This window comes from Lathamus discolor, chromosome 6 (genome assembly GCF_037157495.1).
Source record: "Lathamus discolor isolate bLatDis1 chromosome 6, bLatDis1.hap1, whole genome shotgun sequence".
NCBI classification, from domain to species: Eukaryota; Metazoa; Chordata; class Aves; order Psittaciformes; family Psittacidae; genus Lathamus; species Lathamus discolor.
In genome coordinates, this window is record NC_088889.1 from 26,293,852 (window position 1) to 26,308,847 (window position 14,996).

Consider the following 14,996-nt stretch of genomic DNA (forward strand, 5'->3'; position numbering starts at 1 on the left):
ACTCCTGGGAAGAATCCCTCCCCAGGGATGATCTTGACACACAACCAAGGTTAACACAGGCTGGATATAGGATCTGATTCAGTCATTTAACTGTAGGCATTTAACAAAGCACTCAGTTCAGTTTTCACTGGTGCCCCATGTAAGCAGCACAGAGAGATCAGCACCTGCAGCGAATGATCTCTCATACTGTAGTCTCTTTTGAGGAAGTGGGACAGTACAGCAATTCTCAATGCTAGTTCATAACTGTATGTTCATTTGAAGTGACTCATTCACTTGAAAGTCAGCGTGGCCTAAAAATTATTTCCAGCTCCCCAAAACACTGACTACTATAATTTCTTTCAAACTAATTCAGCCTAATGCACCATTCAAAAACCCACACCACTGCTCTGCAGCCACGACTAGTTATTTTCCCAAATCTTACAGAACCCTGACTCCACGTCTGCTGAAGGTATGATGCAGTCTCAGATTTTCTGCTGTAGTCTACCATGATTAATTTTAGTCTATGTAAGTGGGTGGTAGAATGAAAGAAGCAGCAGTCATGGAAGCCAGAATCTGTATCCAACTATGGGAAGATTAGCAGTACCTAAACACAATAATATCTCAGCAGGGAATATACGAAACAAGTAAACATTAGAAATAGCACATACCAAATAGTGTGTGTAGCATATCTATCCCAGTCTGTAGAGCTAGCAGACAGATAGGGTATTCTGTACTGTGAATGAGCCAGAGGGAACCTCTATTTAACTCTCAGGGTTTGATTGAGGGTTTTATTAGTGTGTAAGCTGTTCTGTGTGTACAAAAGCATTCCTTAAAGCCCACATCCATCTGCATAAGCACATGAGCAACTTTAATACATGGGTGCGTAGATATAATACATACTTTCTTTCCTAATGATTTTTCCATGTGAAAAAGCAAGCCCTAATGCACCATGTAGGCAGCAAGCAGAATGGATGGAGTATGCAGGCAGTGGCAGTGCCTGAAAAGATGTATGTATATGTGTGTTTATGTGAATTCCTATTTGCATTAATTCATACCCACAAAAACTTATGGGCTGTATGCGCCTAGAAGAGCAGATCTGAAAAAACATTTTATACCTTATATCCTCTACGCACTTCTGCTGTCAACTTGCATGCTGAGATCACTGCAATAACCGGGAAATTTATTATGACATAAAAGTCCTCAATACAATCTGTTCTCATTGTGTAGCTAATGTAATTTTAAAGACAAATACTTATATAAATAATTTTTATTGATTGATAAAATTGATAAAAATGCATATTTTATGAATTTGTGTTATAGAATTAGAGGTTTTTTTAAGAAAAACACAAAAGCTGAAATTCCCTTTAAACCAAATTTCAGTTTTTTACAAGCTCAGATGTACAGGCTGGGACAACTGACAATCTTTGAAACTTTTAACACTTTATGTATGAGAGAAAGAGGGGTTGTTAAAGACTGATCTTTTTTTTGTCTAGAAAGAAATTAGGAAACTTTTTCATCTGTGCCCCAATTCATGTTTGTCTATGTGACAACCACAAGGTTTAAATGCAAGCTGTTCAGCATGGGCTGGATCTTATCTGTAAAGCATCTAACATACTTTGGTGTGTAAATGAATAAAAGAATACTCCCCCAAATGCAAATTATTATTAACCGTATATTCATAAAGAATAATAGGCTTTTCAAGTACTCAAAAATATTCCCTTAAAAATTCCTGTTGTTTTTATTAGGAGTAGTTAACATGACTAAAGTATCCACTTTAAGACAGTTTCTTTCATTTTTAGCATAAGACCAAAAACTCCTTATCTTGAGACTTGTGTTTCCACAAGGCACTTGCCTGGAACAACCTCAAAATCCTGTGAAAACCCCACTCCCTTTGACAGAAAGAGATAGATGGGAAAAAAAAAAAATCCACAGAACAAACTTAAGGGCTTTTGGAAGAAAGGCAGACTCATCATAGACAGTAAACCAATCACTATGTCAAGACCACAGCTGAAATATCCAAACACTGGGAGTCTCATCTGCTGGTCTAAAAGGGTTTAGCACATGTGAGTAACCAAAGAGCTCTGCACTCTTCACACCTGAATGAGTTTAGGACTGGTGAGTGTTAGCTAGATTTCCTCCTGAAGTCTCCTGCTGTGGCACAACTGCAGCTGAAAAGGTTCAAGTTGAAGAAGTCAGAATTCAGTTCTAAATATAGCTCAGAATTTAAGTAATTTATTGACTTTTGATTTGTCAACTTAAGAGGATGAACAGGAATAGCGAAGGAAAAAATACAAACTTTTATATCACAAATACACCTTTTAGGAAGGTGTATTTTTGTATTGAAGATTATCAGGAGACAACCCCTCTCTAGAGATCTGCCCTTCATCACCACTTCAGTGAAACCTGGGTGGCAGCAAGTGATGCAAACCTTGTCTCACTACATTTTCAAAGGGAAAATAGGGCTGTGGTGTGTATTTTGCAGGAAAAAAAAGACATCACACAGGATTCTGTTCCCAGCCCAGGAGCTGCAGAGAGGTCATAGGTGTGTAACTGAGGACAGAATTTCATTCAGACACTGCAGACCAGAAACTGGTTTCCACTGAGAAAACAGGACTTCATTCTGGGCCATTTGGTGCAGCAGCATCAAGCTACTGCAATGACAATTTCATATAACAGTAAACTTCACAAATTCCAACTACAGTCAATATGGCACTTAGGAAGAATGTCAGTCAATGTCCAGAGTACAAGCCTTTGCATTTTACCTTATGAAATAACTGAGATGCCACACACTCCTCTTTTTGAATGCCAGCTCACAAGAGCCAACGGCTATAGCTGACACAGAACACACTGGAAATACCAGCTCTGAGTCCTACCTTATAAAATGTTGCTAATTTAGCTTCTGCTTATTGAAAGCTATATTCTGCCATCTTACATGTAACACAACGCACACACAGATCCACATAAATCAGTGGGCTACCTGCCTGCTGAGGCATTCCCATGTAACTATTGATTTCCTATCATGAGTTAAGGCACCATGAAAAATTGGAAGGGAGGTGAGAAAAACCTGAACGCATGTACAATTCACACCGCAGTAAATGCTGATCAAAAGGCGGTCTACCAGAGACCAACTTTAAATATATATATATATATATATATGAAAAACATGTTTTCTAAAGGCATACTGTGCAAGACAACTGCACCAGGTGATTATTAATCTGTAACATTTTACAGTGCTTGTTATCAATCAAGCACTGTAAAATGTTACAGATTAATAAAGAGTGTAGTGGCTGCTAACTTACCTCCATCTTGTGAGTTCATGATATTCAGAGCAAATAGCATTGCATTGGAGAAGGTGGTGGCCTCTTCTTTGCTTGCAAAATTCAAGCCATAGACCTGCCGTGCGTCGCGCCATTGATGAAAGGTAGGTGTTGCTTGATTGTACTTCAATCCTTTCACAATTGAGTAATTAATCACTACCTATGATTTGAAACAGAGGAGTGAAAATTAAAAATAGTTCTGTCTTCAGTGGAGAAAAAAACCCAACCCTTTGGTAAAGGTTAATTAAATTGGTAGAGGCAATTTTTATGGTAGCTCCTACACAGCTGTATGGTAAGGCAGTCGGTGTTTTGATGACAGAAGACTCACATCTGGGGGTGAGATTTACAATGGTTCAATTCAGCCTCAGGGGCTTGCAAGCTAGTTTTGCAAAATCTATTACCTGATTGCGCTTTCTAGAGCACCTCTGCAGGATACAGCTGTGCGAATACTGCAGACAGATGTCAGCAGCCAGTGCCAGCAGCTGTTGCCTTCATTTGGAGGATGATCATGCACAATTGTCAGAAGAAGAGCCAGTGAGAGCTCTTGGCGCTAACCCTGCCATACAGCAGACAAATGTTCAACTCATTGCACCAGCTCTGCTTTCGTCCTCTCAAGTGCCTGATCACCACCAACTTCTATGTTGAGAGAGGTTTTTTTTCTTAAATCAAGAAGGCAATGACAAAAGCAGGTAACAAAACACTTCCTCTCCCACCACCTCCCTTGGTGTACATGCTATTAATTCCAGGTAAGAGGTGACTGCAGCAGAAGGATGTTTCTGCATGTTTTGATTTAATCTGCTAAATACAGTCATAGAATCAGAACAGTTAGGCCAATGCCCTGTTTATCCTGGGGCAAGGCACATAGGACACCTGAGATCCAACCAAAACCCCCAATGCAAAACCCCCAAATGCTGCTCTAGCTGAAGATGGAAAGGTAGAAGTGTCCACTGCATCACTAATAAGCCAGAAGAACCCACAGAAGAGACTGCACCCCTGAGATACCCCTCTGAGGACTGACAACAGCATTCTATTGTGATGCAAATTTAAGAAACAAAATGACAACAGAAGGGATCATAATTATTCTCATAAACAGGCACAGACAACTTGCAAATAGAGAAGAAATAGGAAATGAAGGCTCACTCTTCATCAGCCAACACAGGCTGGGGGCAGAAGGGAACCAGGGACAGAGAAACTTAAAATTATGAGCAGGGACAGTCTGAAGTTCATTATTCAAACACAGCAAATCTAGTTTTCAATATTTGAGACTGTCTCTACAAATGGAGTTATTTTGACTGGAGTTTTATCAAAGCCAGAACAATCCCACAGTTTCTGGTCCTTGTTGAAAGCCAGTCAATGGAAATCTAACTAGTCTGTATGGCTCATCTGTAAACTAGGCAGGGAGCTCACGGTTAGGGCAAATCTCACCATCCTGGACTTGGTAAGATGGGAGCAACAACTGAAGACAAGGGAACAGAGAGCCAGTAATGAATAAATGCTGTACACAGTATTTACTGATACAGCCGGACCCCCCACACCAGAAAACGTACATCTTTTTTGCAGTCTAATTCACCAGTACTTCGGAAAGTTTTATTGCATCTAAGAAACTCCCAATATATTTATTTAGATTAGCATTATTTTCGCTAGATGACTGATAATTTTTCTCAATTATAAAAGCTAGTTTTAAAACTAATTTCAAAGATGAATGACTCCTACCTCTGAGATTTGACTTTCCAGTGGATTGCTAATTCAAATTGTCGGAAAAATATTGGACAGTCACCTAATACAAAAGGAGCAAATTGATCTTCGCACATTCCTGTTTTTGAAGGATGACATTGTCTCATTTACATAGTTAATATGTCTGATAATTATACTATATCAATATATAAAAAAATTTGGAAATCAGCAATGAAGCCACTATTCTAAGTAGATAATTACAGATATACTCTATTTGTATAATGCATTTACCTACCTGAGCCAGCATTAAACAGTGACAGCAGATAGTCTTTGAATACTTGGTCTAACTTTAGGTATAAATTATCCTGATAGTTACTGAACATTCAGTATCTGGTCCAAGTGTTGCTCTCAAACCAGTTAAGTTCCCATGTAAATGCACTGGGCAGCAATCAGACCTACGCTGTGGGTTTTTTGTGACATTTCATACAGAGATTCCTGATCTGTGATCCAAAGGGAGATGCAGAGCAGTCTATATTTGGTATGCAGGTTCCTAACAGTTGGTCCCCTGAAAATGGGAATCACATTGCCAGCATGCGGCATGGAAAGCCACTCACACCAACCAGAATGATGCGGAAACCACCTTGCTCTGATCACGGCGCAAAGTCATGAACTCTCTCTTACAGCTGACAGCTTAGATAGCCCTTTTGTCTGGAAAAATGGTGACATCACCCCCATTCTACCGCTGAGCACTGGGAGAGCCTGGACCAATGTTGCTCACAATTAAGAAATCTTTGGTGTGTCAAGTAGACTCATCATGGCCAGGTTAATAACCCAACAGATTCACAACATACACCAATTTTTATGTCTTCCTACCACTTCCAAGCAGCTTAAACAAGGGAAGGCACAGCTAGTATCTTTGCATAAACGTTTAGAAAGACTCTGAGCTTCTGCCAAGCTTTGCAAAGCATTTCTCACCTAGTGAAAGAATCTTCTGTTTCAAAGGACAGTGCTATTAAAGTCCAAAGAGCACAAGAGGGTGTAGTGCAGTTTTAAAATGAAAAACAAAAACTGCAAAAAACTATGCCAAAAACCTGTTTGATAGCAGTCAGGCAAACTATTCAAAATCTGCTTTCCTAGAACATTAACCCAAGGAACTGAGAGAATCCCTTCTCTTCTGAGGGGTTGATCCCTTCAGTTGAATAAAGACAGAATTTGAATATTAACCTTCAGTAATTATCAGGATGCCTACACATGTAATACCTTGTTTTCGAAGTCAAAACAGGGAGTTTAAAAATGGGAAATGAAACATAAAATAGCCAGAATCTCATGTTATCTTCTTTGGCTAATATTTCTAGAAAACAGAAAAAAGAGGAGGCTTCTGCTGTTGTTAAGAATGAATGTACAACAGTATTTTGTACAGATGGTGTAGAGACTCTGCAAGGCACATGATGATAAATAAGTGCTTCAGAGCAGTAACTAAAACAAAGAAGGTCTCCCTGTTTGGATCATAGGAGGGTTTTTACAGGTGTTTCTAAGGGCTCTTTACTCTAAAGCTTCATATGTTAGCCATGCTGAGCAGACCAACAAATCAGCTGGTATTCTTCAGCTGTAGTCTATAATAGATGAATTGGAGAAACTTACTGGAAATCTTGCAGAAATAAGTAATTGATTTGTCTATAACAAGCACTTCTTCCTATAATCTTCACCTGGAGTTTGCCTTAAAAGATGAAATGTAACATTTTATGTGCCTGTTTTTTTCTTTTCCACCCCTTTTAGTATTTTCTATCTGAAAACACAGTAGTCTCATTACTGATAGAAATGTCTGTGTTGTTTTGAAACCTATTAAATTCTGGATTTCAGTGATCTTGTATGGCAAGTTTTACAGACCAGTTGTGCAAAGTATTACTATGTTGACACCTTTCAATGTTCCCATCAATATAATGTTAAAGGAAGATTTGCTTCACTTCTACCTGGTACTATCTTTCACTCTTTCATCTCAGTTTCAAACACAGGCTCTCTGGGGCAGGCAGGGAATTTTGGAATCTGTTAAAAAGCTCAAAATCAAGAAGCCCTTCCCTATGACCGCAGTTTGCAGACTGCTGAGTTGTAAGTTGTCAGCAGCAATGATGGTGGTGGTTGACACGACTCACAATAATGGGGCTAGAAGGGATCAAGTTGGCCTTCAGGTCTGCATCTGAGGTGTAACCACAACCAAGATCACAGGAAGGGCTCTTACGGTAGTCTTACCACCCACACTCTTGTTTATTGGACCGGAACAAGACATTTGTCTGTTTCTCCAGAGCATGAAATGGTTCACAAGTTTGGTATGAGCTTGCGGCCTGCTGCATTGCCAGGGCTCAGACTCTTCTCCTGGAAAGCTGTACTGTGGCTGCTAACACAGGGAGGATATGGTGCAGCAGCAGCTAAAACCTGATACAGGTGAGGCAAGATTCTTCATTTCTGTAAGCAGGCCCAAACCTGACCAACTTCTGATAAGTCACAGCAGTGATTAATTGGTTCTTTATTTTTCAAAAAATGTGGTTTAGTTTATACCCCATGAATGCTGTTCCTGTTTCAGTTTTGGCTTCAGCTCAAATGTAAAATGTCCTACCTTCCCCAAGGCCCTGTTTTTACATTCACTTCTTAGCCACATCAATACACCAAACCCTCAGGAGGAGGTATGATTCACTTTTGACTTGCACCCTCGTCCCCGCCTATTTGTTCAGCACATGCCTTTTGGTGATGAGATCATGCTGAGCTGAAGTCACTTGATGTAACACCATAACTTTAAGCCCTCGGTTGATCAGGACTCTGAACTGTGGAGGTACAGCTTGTCAGTTAAGCCATAAAGACGGACCACTTGCATGCTTTCAGTTTTGTGAACTTCTTTCGTGATGGCTGAAGCTTCACCTTTACAACAGGCAAGGTTACAAGGACAGCTGGCAAGTTGCAACAAGAGGGTGAACCATTTGCTTGCAACTGTTGGGCTTCAAGAAAATGAAGGCTGCAAGGAAACATCAAAGCTCATGATATGAAATGACTGTAGCACTGATCCGGCCTTAGCTTCAAACCAGTTCTGGCCTCTGTGGCTACTTCAAAGCTTCAAAAGTCTGTTTCTGGCTTTTTGAAGATTACCATTCATGTCAGCATGAGTCTATGCAAATGTGCACATTTGTGCAGAGCAGAAAAGGGAATTCATGTACTACTGGTCTGTAACAGCACTGCTTTTGCGTGCAAGCATGCGATAAGCATGTCACGCACACACATAAGGAGAAGAAGAGGTCGGGTGACCACTTCCTGGTGGTGAGAACAACGCTCGAGTTGCCACTCTAAGAACCGTATTTCTTTGCAGTGAACTTTTTAGACACCGTCAGCTAGAGAAGATAAATACAGATAAGGTAAGCAGCATGCGAAGACAGTATCATAAACTCCAACAAGTGCACCAAAAAGACAGCTAGAAAACAGAAAGGCAGCTAGACAAAGAGAATAAAGGAGTCTACAGAAAAAGGCGTGTGGGGATAAAAAAAGAGATGAAAGTTAAAGAGTGGGGTGTAATATAAACTAATAAAAATTAAAAGGGAGACATTAAAGGCAGACAAGGGTGAAGTCATAAAGATTACTCTGGTCTGCACCTTGCCAAGCAGTATACAATAAAACTTAGAATTGTTCCTCCGTGGTATTGTTGTGTGATGTTTTTTAAACTAGTTGCTCAATTCTTGAAAATCTCTGCAGCTTCATTATATGCCAAGTCACATACGATTGGTCCTTTTCAGGAAAATACGGCTTTCCTGGCAAAGCAACAGCTTTTACTGAAACCTCATTTTCAGTGTGATTTAGCACAACCTGAGAGCAAGCATGAAATGGCTTGTAGAGAATTGTTTTAACTGAAATTCATTTTTGTTCTCATTAAATGCAAATACTTAGCAAGCTTACGATTCCATGTGAGACTCGTATAAAATACACTAAGTTCTGAATCTTGAGACTTTCAGAATGTTCCTTTTAATACTACTATGCTACGCCATCTTGAATTCATAATACTGGGGTTTTTTTTGGTAATCATATTTAAGGTGAATACTTTCTTTTAAATGGTTTTAAGTGACTAAGATAAACTGTTTGCTCAAGGGAGGAATTTTAGTCTTTAAAGTCTAGAAAAATATATTCTTCTGTTTCCTTCAGAATTGAGATGAGTTTTAGATGGCATGCAGCCTCTTCATAAGAAGGAATATTTGCAAGCAAATGTAATGTTACAGTTAATGCAAAGCATGTTTAAAGTACAGATCAAGATTTGATTTTTTAATATACCCTACTTTTTTAATTGTATACTTTGATGAAGACAGACCTCTAGTACATAGTATCCCTCACATATATATATGTAGACTTCATGACTTTTGTTTGTTTTACATCACCTAGTCAGACCCATCTTAGATTGTAGTCACATGAAAATAATTTACATTCACCTGCTATGTAAAATGTACCAGCATGGCCTGTTACAAAGCAGCACTGGCTTTCACAACTCACTAAGAAGTCACTGTATTTCACTTATTGTTCAAAATATTTTCTGCTTTTGAAATGGAACTACATTAATATACTGCCTTTACTGAGAAGCACAAAAGCAGTGGCAAAAGATATGGCAGATGGTTTAAAAGTGCACTGCAAGGATCTGAAAACCAATTCTCAGAATCCCCACCTATTTCTATTCTGCTTTTCCTTTTTCAAAATGATGACTGTGTATATGGACAGCATAGCAGTCATTAACAGTTCCAGTAAGCAACCTCACTTTCCCAGATGGCCCAAGCACTATTACAGCTGAGGGACATCATCTGCATTTCCATGAGCCGATCAGTCAATTCAACATCTGTGGCAGATGAGAGATGGTAGTGGCCCAGCTCCAGCTCTCTGCCTTGGCTTGCCCTGCATTGCCCTGGCCCTGCCTGTCTCACACTGATGGCAGTGCTCATCACACCTTCCCAGAAAGCGACACCACTCTCTGAACCAACAGGAAATCAGTTGCCCACTGTTTCCTGATTCTTCTGCCAGGCTGAGGGCTCGAGGTGAGCACAAGAGGCAGGCAGTCTGGGCAGGGGGGACTGCCACCGCTGTACCAGCCTCATGACACCACACAGAAGGAGTCCTTGACTCCGACATTTCTGCCCTAAAATGCTAATGGCACTATAGTATAGCACTGCTACTCCACCCAAATAAACCTCTGTAATTCAGGGTCTAAGCATGCCTTTTGGTTACAGAGCTTCTGATGGCACATGTTGCCCAGCAAACCTGCAAGCCAGGCTGCCCAGAGCCATGCCATGGGAGCCCCAGGTCGAGCACAGTGCTTTGGTGGCTGAGTGGGGCCTGATCCCAGTTCTGATAATCTAAATCCCATTTAACTCCTTTAATACCTAATGAGGTCCCGCAGACTTAGGCTGCCACAAATCAGATCACAGTGTGCACCTAGAATTTTAAAGTGCATTACAAGGAACTAATTGCTTACCACAGCAATGTAACAATCACACGAGATGGCAGTGCAGAGCGACTGCCTTTTTTTTTATGGTACAAAACCAGCAGAAAGTAAGTCAGGTGGAGCTAACCCTGCAGAATGAAGTAAGACTCATTTCACAAGCAAAAATGGAAAGGGAATACAATTAAAATCTCTGGCACATACCAGAAGTTGTTTGCAAAAAAACACCAGTAAATCATGATACATTCTGTGTGCAAAAAACCTATGCAAAATCTGAATAAGTGCTGTAAACAGACTCATAGGCATCTTGCAGGGAACAGGAAATGTTGCTAGACTGCATTAAGCATAGAACTGATGATATGAAATGAGATCAAAGGTTAATTTACAGGAAACTCAATACAGTTACTCACTTGCTGATCTTGTAGTTTAACTCCAACTACCCTGAAGGTGTTTGTGGCTGTGTTGTGGTATATGTTGATTCTGCTGAATCCCTGCTGTCCAGGTTTGATTGGCACCCATTTCTTACTGGTATCGTCATAGACCATAACTGAAGCTCGGGCTTGGCAAATACTCTGTTCACTGGAGAGCAAAAACAACAAAATCAGGGAAAAAAGCAGTGAATTTGCTGTATACTACTGAAAACATCTAAAGGAAAAGAAACCAACAGAAATTATCAGCACTGCTTACAACATATGTTTCATAAGAGATCTGCTAATCCTTTGAGTGCAATCTCTCTGCTCAAGCTGGCTTGTATGTGTTCATAGAATTAAAAAACCTCCAGCATGCTGCTGTTTTGAACTGATAATCTATTTTATATAAAAATATTAGGCCCTGAGGAATAACCTGTATCACTTAAATGCTATGAAAACTGTCCAACATTACGAATGCTCCATTTATTTTATGTGCCTATTGGCATGTGAAGACTTTTGCATTGGCATGAAAACTTACCAATATTTTACAGCTTACTGAAACAATAAACACGACATCCACAGCTGAGTTACACATTTAAAACTGGAAGCAAGCAGACCTTGAACCAAAAGCCATGTTAGGTAAACTGAAGAAATCAATTATGTTAATCCAGCTAACGCCTAATACCCAGACACGCTGACGCACTTAGAAGTCCCAGAATACACAGTGCAGAATACACAGGAACTCTTTTTTCCTTCATCCCAGTAGCAAAGAAAGTGGGAAAGCGATATCCACAAATGTCTGCATTATTTTGTATGGCATTAATAACTATTTTTCTTCTGTTGACTCACAGAAATTCATCAGTTCTTTACCTCTTGCTTGCATATTCATGACAAACACACCTATACTTGATTCACGCCAAAACACACCCTGCATGTGCAAGAAATGCCACTGGCAAATACTGTTGAGCTGACATGTCAATACGGATCAGGATTTCAAATTCCCACCCTCCTGACTTCCCAGTCACTTTTCTTATACCAGAAGATATAGGAGTTCCTTATACAAAGGAAAAAATGAATCCTCCAAACCTTGGAGATTTGAGATCTTCAAATACAACAGAGATTTTCAACAAGCAAATAGTGTATTTTAGGGCTAAATAAAACTATTAAGATTTAAGACCTGCAAAAAATCATGACCATCCTATTAACTTTAGACCTATATATTTACATGTACCTCCCTTCCTTAGCCCAAGCCGCATTAAATCATTTTCAGCAATGCAATGTCAAGCGGTAATCCGCTTTGCACAAAAATCCCTTTTTTCCCCTCTCTTGCATATATGTCTTTGTTTTGGCTTTGCCTCAGTAATGTCTCACTAGCACACAAAGAAATGAATTAGAAGCTTCTGGTTGATGCTAAACTCTTGTCCTGGCTGCACTGCCACCATGCCAAATTATACCACTTATGCTAACTGCTGCAAACCCAAATCCACCCAAGCTCATAACTGTCACCATTTTAATGAAAGGCAGCACGTTACTGTAAGTATTAAGAGGATCTGGGTAGATTACAGCAGCAATTTACGATCTTTTCTGATTTGTGGGTCTCAGAAAAGATTTCCATGGCAGATGCATTCCCCATTGTACAAACTAAAGCTTGTTTTATCAGTCACTTTCCATAGCCTCCAGGTAGCCCACAGATCTCCTCCAGGCTGTGGGTAAGAGCCTGAAAACTCTTCACAGTGTTTACTGAGGTAGCAACTATGCTGACAATCATCTCCCTAAAGAACAAGGTAAGAAAATTCAGAATAAATTGTATTTTTATCACATAGCATGGAAGCAGCTAGATTGTGGCACTGGAACAATATACCTAGATCAGAAAGACTAAACTTTTTATTATATTCTTCAGAATTTGTAAAATCAAGCTCATCTACTGTTTGCTGTTGCTTTGTTACACATGACACCTGGAGAACATCTGTGGCTTTGCTGATACACTTATCAAGAAAATACCTCTCCCTCCCTATTCCAAGGTAATCTAATGTCTCGTGGCAGCTTCTCCATATCTGAAACTAGCAGCTGAGGGATTTGAGCTCACTTCAGTCCGCCTAATCCTCCAACTGATGCAAGAACCGCAGACTGGCAGCAGCAGCAGCGCTGCCTGCATCCTCCAGACATGCCCAGAGATGCTCAGTCAGCCTCAGATTCACAGATGGGGAGGATGGGAGAGACATGCATCAGCAAAAAGGCAAGTACATGGGATTAGCTTTGCCATGTGGAAGTGCAATGGCTAAAATTAATCTCTGGCGCAGTCCTGTGGCTGGACAGTGCCCATGAGGTGCTGTCCTCATGGGTGCACTGTGCTATCAGATGTCTCATGTCAGCTCCAGCTCCAGAGCTGGTGGGGAGATCAGCTGCCTGGGCCACAGCAACCCCCTGCCCAGCCAGTGTGAAGGCTCCCAGGAAACACAGCTACTGGGAAAGTCACACTTGGTCAGTGTGACACCACATCCTTCTCCTCAAGCCTTGCTGGTCACTACAAGCCTCACTGCACTGAAGTAACCAAGAGCACATCACTTGTTTCATTAGAGCAAGCCTGGGACTCAATGTTGTCTCCATTTCAGATAAATTCTGGAAAACACAATCACCATGGGCTCCTTAATTAGTCAAAATTAATTAAATTATGCTTACAACAAAGAGAATGCACCTAACCATACAGACATTATGGCCTTACTGTGATCTTATTCATAATGCCATATCTGGATTCCAGTAGATCCAGCAACTTCACCTTCAAAATTTGCTGTCACTAAAAACTGCAGCAAAGAACCCTTCTACAACCCCATGGTTGAAAAATGGATATAGACCCAAGGAGTAATATTTAATGCATGACAACGAATTGTTACTGTAACACGAACCAACACATCATGCTCGATCCCTGCTCTCCCTGTAGTCAATGGAATTTTTTCATCATTCATTTAAATGGAAACAGGATTAAGCCTGTTACTTGGCCTCCAGTGAAATAACAGAAAGGAAAATAAACCAAGTACAGCACAAGGGGAGTCCTTTCCTACAAAGCACTTAATCAATCTTTCAAAACCTAAAATGCCCCCAGGAGCCCATTGCTAGCTTGATGTCTCACCCTAAATGGAGGTGTAACTCTATGACTGAAGACTCTTTACTCGTCCTGCCCACGAAAAGGACAACTGTCCCACTGACACTTTAAGGGACCTCCCTGAAAACAGCCCAGAAAATGTTACTCTTACAAAGGTCAGTGAGAATCAGTCTTACTCTCTGTGGAGTCTACTATTTTAAACGTAATCCAGCAACTGTGGTTTCAGGGAGATCCAGCAAAATTGTCTGTTATTTTGGGGACCATACGTACGCCAACTACACACAACAGGTAATAAATATGGGGTTTAGTCACACTATTGTTCATCGTCACAGGCCTTCTCCATGAGAAGAGTTTGGCAGGTATTAGCGTTCATACACAAAATCATTACTGTAGACTTCTAGAAGTTGCTGTCTTTTCCTAAGAATACACAAAAGTTACTGAAAATTTGATATGTGTTGGAGAAGATCCATCAGGTTCCACGTATTATGCCAAATATTACTAACTCTCCTAGGTCTTTGTTATGTTACATTAACATGCAAGTGGTCAGACTCATCTGCTGAGTTTCCACTACAGGCAATTATATGTAAGAAAGATAAAAACCGCATTGCAAAGGGAACTTAATTAATTACATCATTGTTCAGGTTTGTGCATAACATCTACTCCAACATACTACATTTTGCTCTAGGGCAGATGTAAGACATCTTATTCAAATGTGAAGGGGAAGGAGCTCTTCCTAGGGATGTCTTACATTCGAATCCTAATATCCACCTTTATTTATTCTGAAAGCATTTTCTCCTCAGTGCTTTACATCTGTGGGATGACAAACCTCTGCACCAGGACCACTTGTTTGCCTGAAGTTAAAGCAAATCTGCTTAACTTCCTATCTGATAGAAGCAGGCTACACTGGGAAATCCTTTGTTCACAGCTGGTACCTAAAATCCAGCATTCATTGTTGAGATTTATTGAATATTGCTTCAATATTATGAAACTATACATTGAAAAAGGATAAATGTTTGCACATAATAGTGTTTGCTTAATTTTGTGTAGCCCATTTTCACAGT

The 14,996-nt window shown here is 40.2% G+C and overlaps 1 protein-coding gene across 3 annotated transcripts in view; it reads right to left on the reverse strand.

Moving 5' to 3' along the window:
* Positions 1–14,996, reverse strand: part of EVL (Enah/Vasp-like) — a 152,344-nt gene that overhangs the window by 60,535 nt on the left and 76,813 nt on the right. For all 3 annotated transcript variants that reach the window (XM_065685373.1, XM_065685374.1, XM_065685372.1), the window contains exons 2-3: positions 10,836–11,004; positions 3,279–3,456 (exon numbers count right to left, since the gene is read on the reverse strand). In XM_065685373.1, the coding sequence (XP_065541445.1) occupies positions 3,279–3,456; positions 10,836–11,004 (347 nt within the window). The remainder of the gene's footprint in view (positions 1–3,278; positions 3,457–10,835; positions 11,005–14,996) is intronic.